The sequence below is a fragment of the Acanthochromis polyacanthus genome, chromosome 16 (assembly GCF_021347895.1).
Source record: "Acanthochromis polyacanthus isolate Apoly-LR-REF ecotype Palm Island chromosome 16, KAUST_Apoly_ChrSc, whole genome shotgun sequence".
In the NCBI taxonomy this organism is placed as follows: domain Eukaryota; kingdom Metazoa; phylum Chordata; class Actinopteri; family Pomacentridae; genus Acanthochromis; species Acanthochromis polyacanthus.
In genome coordinates, this window is record NC_067128.1 from 26087834 (window position 1) to 26096392 (window position 8559).

At 39.4% G+C, this 8559-nt stretch overlaps 1 protein-coding gene across 2 annotated transcripts; it reads right to left on the reverse strand.

Moving 5' to 3' along the window:
* Window positions 1-1803: 1803 nt before the first annotated feature.
* Window positions 1804-8291, reverse strand: cgrrf1 (cell growth regulator with ring finger domain 1). Of its 2 annotated transcripts, none has more exons than XM_022205130.2 (6): window positions 7947-8291; window positions 6812-6948; window positions 6169-6340; window positions 5151-5298; window positions 4582-4689; window positions 1804-3109 (listed from the first exon to the last, which is right to left on the reverse strand). In XM_022205130.2, exons 1-6 carry the CDS (start codon window positions 8048-8050, stop codon window positions 2801-2803), a joined length of 978 nt encoding a protein of 325 aa, XP_022060822.2. In that variant the 5' UTR covers window positions 8051-8291; the 3' UTR covers window positions 1804-2800. The 2 variants fall into 2 exon arrangements, with proteins under 2 accessions (XP_022060822.2, XP_022060821.2); XM_022205129.2 differs by having other exon boundaries at window positions 6163-6340; window positions 7947-8288.
* Between the last annotated feature and the right edge of the window lie 268 nt (window positions 8292-8559).

The following is an 8559-nucleotide window of genomic DNA, read 5'->3' on the forward strand; positions in this document are numbered from 1 at the left end:
CTGCTAATATTCATATGTACACACGTGGACAAAATTGTTGGTACCCCTCAGTTAAAGAAGGAAAAACCCACAATTCTCACTGAAATCACTTGAAACTCACAAAAGTAACAATAAATAAAAATTTATTGAAAATTAAATAATCAAAAACAGCCATTACTTTTGAATTGTTGATTAACATAATTATTTAAAAAAACAAAGTAATGAAACAGGCCTGGACAAAAATGATGGTACCTCTATAAAAGATTGAAAACTATTTGACCAGAGTGACATGATTAACTCAGGTGTGTCATTTAATTGACATCACAGGTGTTTCCAAACTCATAATCAGTCAGTCTGCCTATTTAAAGGGAGACAAGTAGTCACCCTGCTGTTTGGTGAAAAGGTGTGTACCACACTGAACATGGACAACAGAAAGCGAAGGAGAGAATTGTCCCAGGACATCCGAAAAAAAATTATAGACAAACATCTTAAAGGTAAAGGCTATAAGACCATCTCTAAACAGCTTGAAGTTCCTGTGACAACAGTGGCTCATATTATTCAGAAGTTCAAGACCCACGGGACAGTAGCCAACCTCCCTGGACGTGGCCGCAAGAGGAAAATTGATGACAAATTGAAGAGACGGATCGTTGGAATTGTATCCAAAGAGCCCAGAGCAACCTCCAAAGAAATTAAAGATGAACTCCAAGGCCAAGGTACATCAGTGTCAGATCGCACCATTCGTCGTTGTTTGAGCCAAAGTGGACTTCATGGGAGACGACCAAGGAGGACACCACTGCTGAAAAAAACTCATAAAAAAGCCAGACTGGAATTTGCAAAAATGCATGTTGACAAGCCACAAAGCTTCTGGGAGAATGTCCTTTGGACAGATGAGACCAAACTGGAGCTTTTTGGTAAGGCACATCAACTCTATGTTCATAGACTCAAAAACCAAGCATACGAAGAAAAGAACACTGTCTCTACGGTGAAACATGGAGGAGGCTCAGTAATGTTTTGGGGCTGCTTTGCTGCATCTGGCACAGGGTGTCTTGAAAGTGTGCAAGGTACGATGAAATCTGAAGACTATCAAGGCATTCTGGAGAGAAATGTGCTGCCTAGTGTCAGAAAGCTTGGTCTCAGTCGCAGGTCATGGGTCTTCCAACAGGACAACGATCCAAAACACACAGCCAAAAACACCCAAGAATGGCTGAGAGAAAAGCGTTGGACTATTCTAAAGTGGCCTTCTATGAGCCCAGATCTGAATCCCATTGAACATATGTGGAAGGAGCTGAAACATGCCATTTGGAGAAGACACCCATCAAACCTGAGACAACTGGAGCTGTTTGCTCATGAGGAGTGGGCCAAAATACCTGTTGACAGCTGCAGAACGCTCATTGACAAATACAGAAATCGTTTAATTGCAGTGATTGCCTCAAAAGGTTGTGCAACAAAATATTAAGTTATGGGTACCATCATTTTTGTCCAGCCCTATTTCATTAGTTTGTTTTTTTAAATAATTATGTTAATCAACAATTCAAAAGTGATGGCTGATTTTGATTATTTAATTTTCAATAAATTTTTATTTATTGTTACTTTTGTGAGTTTCAAGTGATTTCAGTGAGAATTGTGGGTTTTTCCTTCTTTAACTGAGGGGTACCAACAATTTTGTCCACGTGTGTATATATATATATATACACACATACACACACAGTTCAGCATGCATATATATGTGTGTGTGTATACATATGCAGCAAATTGTGTGTAGTGATGAGGCAGCTCCAGCAATATCTTGTACACAGACATGCATGAAAAACATTTCAAATGAAATGACAGTGGCATTCTTAAGTCATAAGTATGACTTAAGTACTTAATGGATGTTTGACAGCACATAAGAAGTACTAGCAGAAAATGCTACATGCCCTTCCATGCATTTGTGTAAAGTTTTGTCATAAACTCTGGTAAAATCTTCATCTCAATAACATGAACACAATCTTTTTAAACTAATTACACACATAATTCATACATCATTCAAGTTAAGTCAGCAAAACAACTCAAATTCCCAGGCTAATGTGATCAGCAAAACCTGTCTCTTCAAGAGGGCACAGCTAAACTGACTCCTACAATACAATGCAAAATGTTCAAAAAGTCCACAGTAACACTAAAGGCTAAGCTGAAGGCTTAAAGGAATCATTGAACCTGGTTAGTATCTCTGTTCGTGAGTCTAACATTTGCTGAACACTGAACAGTCAATGGGGCTGCCCATGGCAGGAAAACACACATGAAGCTGTTGCTTTTAATCACTGTGTATCTTATGTTTGCAAAAAAAAATACCTTAACACTCCACAGCCTTTCTGGAAAAAAGTTTTTAGGATTGTTGGACGTGATAAGGGCAAATCGTCTCAACATGAAAACATCATCTCAAAGATGAAGTACAGTGCTGGTAACATCATGATGGAGGCTGCTTTGCTGCCTGTATGCCTGGACAGCTCACCATTAATGAGGAGAAAAATGGAAGGTTGAGTGGCTCAGTTAGTGCCCAGGTCTTAACCTAATAGAAGACTTTAGAGAGCCATTTTGTTATTTCTCTATTTTTGGGTGGGGGTATTTTTCTGAATACTGAAGGCAGTACAGTGGATTTTTCTGCAGCACCTGCAGCATAACCCATTTCTATTAAAGATACTACTTCTCTACAGTGAAACTTGCATTCAGCTTCTATCTTTCCATAGAAGCATGATGTAAAATAATGTAACAATCAGGATTTGGTGTCAGCTGCCGCCAGACTTACACTGACTGACATCACAGTCACAGGTTCAATATGGAGTCACTAGTCTTGTGCTGGTATCTGTGTCAGGGTAAAGGACTCCAGGATAAAGGCTCTGCAGATGGGGCAGTGCTGGAAGTGTGACGCACAGTTGTTACACACACAGGCGTGTCTGCACGGCAGAAGCACCCTGTTGACCTCTGCATTCTGACAGACTACACAGTCTCTGCCCATCCCCTCTGCCCAGTTCTCCTCCAGTACTGGACTCTGCTCCACACTGCTGGCCTCCTCGTTGGGTCCACTGGGTTGGGTATTCTGCTCTGGCTCAGGAGACCCAGAGATCCCTCCACTATCAGCTGACATGAAGAGTGGCTGCAGGAGACAGAAGGCATGGCTTTCTCACAAGCAAATACTTGGATTTGGCATAGCAGAAAAAACACTACACTGCTAGTGACTCCATTCTGCTGTCCTTGTAAGAAACAACTTAGCAGTAAGCCTGCATTACAACCTGGATGTGTCTCCTTTCAAAGATGTGGCTGTTTATCAGACAAATTGCCAAATGCTCCACACTAACTCACTTAACAGCCTCCAGCTGAAACAAAATGCTGCAGCCAGAATTCTGACAGGAACCAGTGAGAAAGATCATGTTTCTCCTGTATCAGCTTATCTTCTTTGACTCCCTGTAAAATCCAGGACATAATTAAAATTTCTCTTTGGAGATTAATAAAGTATCTATCTATCTATCTATCTATCTATCTATAATCTATTTTCTCACATACAGAACTCATAACAGACAAGCTCAATTATATCTCCACAACCTTATTGTACCATAGTACCTTAACACTTTGCTCTGCAGGTTACTTGTGGTTTCCAGAGTTTCCAGAAGTAGAATGGCAGGCAGAGACTTCAGTTACAACCCAGAGAGAGCAACAAACTATCCATCATAAGTGACTGTTTGCAGGCTTTTCAAATCTGGATGTCTAACAACCACCTTCAACTAAATCACGTCAATCTCAAGGCCTGCGGGCCATATTCGGCCTGCGAGATCATTTTACATTGATTTATTATTATTGTTATTAATGGCCCGACGATATGAAGCGCTGATAAAACACAAACTACACATCCCATAATGCAGCGCAACAGCTGCCTTGCCGAATGATAGGTTACCTGGGAACATTTCCGCCTCATTTAAGTCAAGCGTCTGTTATTGTCTGCAACCTTATTGTAATGTCAAAGCTAGGCCTTAACAATGGCGAAAACAAAAGTTGATTCTGCAAACAGAGCCTTTCAAAGCGATGGGAGGCTGAGTTTATGTATGTTGACACTGCCGGTAAAGCCGTGTTCAACACTGCTGAAAGAGCCCGTTTTAAGTTGTTAAACTGACCATTTAGTCAATTATGAAAACATATTGGTACCAATTTATAAGTCCTAAGAAATTAAATAATATCTTTATTAATGGTTAATACCTTGTGTACAGATGCTTTACAGAGCAGACTGTGGAAAGTCTTCCTCTAGCATTACTTCATTTGTCTCATTATCCCTTTATTCTAATCCAATGACCACTTACCTCCTCAAACCAAAATCCATTTGTAATCCATTACCAACGTAAAGTTAATAGGCTACAACAAGAATTATTCTATTTAATGACTTTGTACGATGTATAATTGTTGACTGAAACTTCATCTGACGACTTATCACTTACAGTCAGCAAATGGATTAATCGTGGTTTACTAGCTTCTGAACTCCAGATAACCACAAATTTTATATAAATAAATATGGATCACCTCACTGCCTCAGTTTAAGAGAAAAGCAGCAGAAAATGTTTGACTCAAACTGTGGCGCACCTTTAATTCGTACATGTTCCCTTGTGAAGTGAGAAGGTACTGAAAGAGAACTCTTGTAGAAAGGTCGTACTTGTCATCAGGAACATGAATAACTGTCACACTTGCTACCTGAAAGTGAAAAGACAGTATATGAGTTTTTTTGAATCAGTTGTCTCAATGGGCTACACTTGTTTTTTTTAAAGCATAGGATGTGCTGTCTGATGGACATGATAATGCAGATAATGCAGCACATTTCAGTCTCTCCTGGAAGTCATTAATAGTGTTGCACAGTTGTTGCTTAACAAGTGAAAAAAAAATGTGCAAGACAGGGAAAAGGCTCCTCTTACAGCTCTCCCGAGATGAACATATCGTTAGCCTAACAGCATAACTGCCTAAGTCATTTTTTGGCCTTCATGACTTAGGCAACTATGCTATTAGCAGATCGGTTCAGTGTCCTGGAAACACTGCTGTGGTGAAAATATAGATATAAAGCTGAGACTGTGACATGAGTCTGGCCATCATACTCACACACTTACTCAAATGAGTTCACGACACTCCCAAATGAAGATGTCTACATTAGATGAACTCACAATATTATACATGTGTCTAGCTCCTCCCTCTGCCACAGTCAGTACAGCCACAAGGGGGTAGTGTTCTCTTGGCAGCGGCCCAAAATCCGTGATGCCCTGATCAGCAGGAATCTGTGTATGGTGTTCTTCTCTGTTTTCTTTGCGAATACTGGGAGGGTGGGGTCAAAGAGGTTAATATTAGGATTTAGTTTAATAGACAAGTCAAACAAATGCCTTCGTCTTCGTGAGTATTTATCGTGTTACCAGAATAAAACGATTGCATCGACCACTTTGACTGAAGCTGCTACAATAGCACTGTGCCAACATTATCACACCTACCCCAAATGCTTAAACACTGTTAACAACACATATTTGGAGGCTTAATTTGATCATTTGTGCTACTTAGTGTATTTAATTCTTCTCATAGTAAACTGAGCAAAAACAAATATGACCTTATGTCAGAATTGCTCGTGCCTGAAACGGGCCTCCGTTATTGCTGCTTCCAGCTTTCTCAACATCTGAACATTATCCAAATTACTTCATGCTCGACATTTGCTGTGTTGTGTTAGCAAAACATTAACATTTAAAATGAAATGATGCTTTTTTTTTTTAGCTATTACTAGCACCATTTGAGATTGAAGGTTAACCATTATCCTCTGCCGACATGGAGCATAACCTAGTAAAGGGTTGCACTGAACGATCGTATTGTTTTTTCAGTCACACAATGTAACAACAAAGGTTTAAATTATTCTCAAGACTTTTTTTAAATTGCTTGATTAGTATAATAATTTAACAAAAACAAATCCCAAAAGCTTGTCTCGTAATTATTTCAAAGGTGCTCACACTAATTATCTGTTGTGCTATATTTGTTTTTTGTTTACTGCACTTTGATGAAGCCAAATCATAAAAATAGCTAAGTACTGCAATATTTATTAAAGCATCTTTTAGCACATACAATAAAAATAAAAATAGTGGGTTAGGCCAGATCAGACCAGGTGGTGCTAATGTTTCTTGTTAGCAATGTAAAGGATACTGGAACCTCTGGTAGTATTGGTACTGGAGGTGTAATGCTTCCTGGAAATGTTCGGGGGTGTGAAGCCTCAGGCCGTGCTGATGGGCCTGCAGCGCTCTCTGCAGGGCAGTGACCTCACAGCCCCAGAAACAGCTCAGGACACAGGGCTCTAGACAGCAAGGCCTCACTGACACACCACCTGCGAAAGGGTGTATGTTAGTATTATAACATCATGGGATACAACAGATAAAGGAGCTACTCAATGGGAATACTGGATATGTAATTCCTGAGGGCATATGAAGGCAAGATTCATAGCACTGCATTTTTACAGTTGTCCAAATTCTTTATTGGAAATCTTCATATATTCACATGGATACTTTCAATTCAACAGCAAACCCGGGACCAAAATTACATCTACACTGTGTATTTTCTAAGCAGCAATTTCTGTTCCTTAACATGATACTAATTTAGAAACAGCTACACACATGGAAGGTGTACAGTATAATCTCTAGTACACTGGGACAGGAGATGTTAACGGTCATTCTTTTGTACTAGTCAGTCTTCAACATTTTTGAGTGCATTTAACATCCCCAGACACTTTAAATCCAAATTCTGCTATCTCCACGCTTCCCAGTGACTGCATCCTGTTCCTAAAGATGATTGTTCTCACCAGTGACACCTGCTGGCCCAGAGCCTAACACCAGGGTGAAGGGATTGGTCACCTGAACCATTTGTCTCTCAGGGGTTGATACAATGGACTCTGTCTCTTCAGAGCTGCGAAGGATCACAGGGACATCAAAGCCACACCTACAGGACACAATGCAGACAGAGCAAAATGTGAAAGAGCACAAAGTGGGTTCATCTGATGCTGCTCAAATAAATAACTGTAAAGCTGACAACTGTATGCACAAGAAACATCTGTTGAAATCTGAATTCCTTGGAGTGACTGCCCTTACTGCCATGTTGTTGCTGACTGATTAAACTGCCACTGTATTAACTCTCTGTCCATTTTTAGTCCAAAAACGGGATATAAAACTACTGCTATCCCTGTTACTTTAAAAGTGGGTATCTGTATATCTCAAAAGATTCTATCATCATCTATCATATTTACTTGTAGAAACGAAATATGTAACTTTTATTGGAGGACAATGAATTTTAGTAAACCAAATCCCTGATCATTTCATGTGTTGTCTTGCATAACAAATTGGCATGTCCGTTTACATTAATATTTCTTACCAACAACAGTTTTCATTGAAGTAGCACACTGCCATTTTCTTGTACCACATTTAGCATAAAATACAGAGTGGTGTAAAGGCAGTGGGTCTTTGATTCCTTATTCAGACAACTTTATTTGTCCCCAGAGGGCAATTAAAAGGCACGTAGAGCAGGCAGTGCAACAATGACGTAATAAAGAGAGGGATTTAGTTATTACTGTAGTGTAGTTTCTATTCATAGTATTTTCCTCATTTCAATCCTTTGATACAACACGTGTGTGTCTAAATAACTTATTTCTTTACTACTCAATCCATTTTGCTGAAATTGTTTGTCAACATCAGTGATGTTAAAAAAAAATCGACATGTAATGACATTACAACAGCTGCCTCACACAGTACATATTGCATCGTACAGTCATGACTTTCTTTGAGGTGGGACTCCCATACCATGCCCATGGCAAATCCCCATCCAAACTGATACAACAACTGACAAAAGTAGCCTTCGCCGACTAAATCCGAACATACTTAGAGCCAATATGTAAACACAATGCATCAACACAGGGTAAATTTACTGAGCTAAATATCACTTACCAGCCGAGCACCATGGCGGCGGTTATAACAAAACATAAAGAAACCACACTGATGTAAAACAGCGGCGAGTACTCATATAAGGTGACTAAAAAACCCGCTGCCATTTCATAACATTTATATAGCTCACTGAACCTGTTTTATTTAGACTGACGGCCATTACAGGAACTGCCGAAGTAGAACTACGGTGGCCTAAAAGGTACTTTAGGTACACAGCAAGCCTTACATCTATTACAGGAATCACTTCTCAGTTTTGATTGTGCCAGTAATGCAGCTTCATAGTCACTTCAAAATGTACGGTTATTTAAATAGTTTACTGTTAAAAATCAGATGCCTTCCTAAGTCCTCAAGTTTGAGCTAACAACCGAAATTAATTAAATTGCAGAGGAAAGCAAGAACAAACTGACCTTCAAATGTAAGGTATATAAATATATCTTGAATGTCCTCCTTGCCATTATGCTTTAAAATGCTTCGTAAATACACACAAAAGTAAACCCTACATAAACGGCTGTATTTTCAGTCAATATATAGTTGCATCATAGGCGCACTGTATCAGTTTGATTTTAGAAAACCCTAGTCTTGCTCGCGTCTATACATTTATTTTGAATTCTTTAAC

Bases quoted from the DNA above. Each gene is read 5' to 3' on its own strand.
- cgrrf1 (XM_022205129.2), bottom strand. From the start codon at position 8,050: ATGGCAGCGGGTTTTTTAGTCACCTTATATGAGTACTCGCCGCTGTTT. The intron at 6,341-6,811 runs GTGAGAACAATC...ACCCTTTCGCAG, and splicing joins TGGGCCAGCAGGTGTCACTG to GTGGTGTGTCAGTGAGGCCT. The intron at 5,299-6,162 runs GTATCCTTTACA...CCACCCTCCCAG, and splicing joins CAATACTACCAGAGGTTCCA to TATTCGCAAAGAAAACAGAG.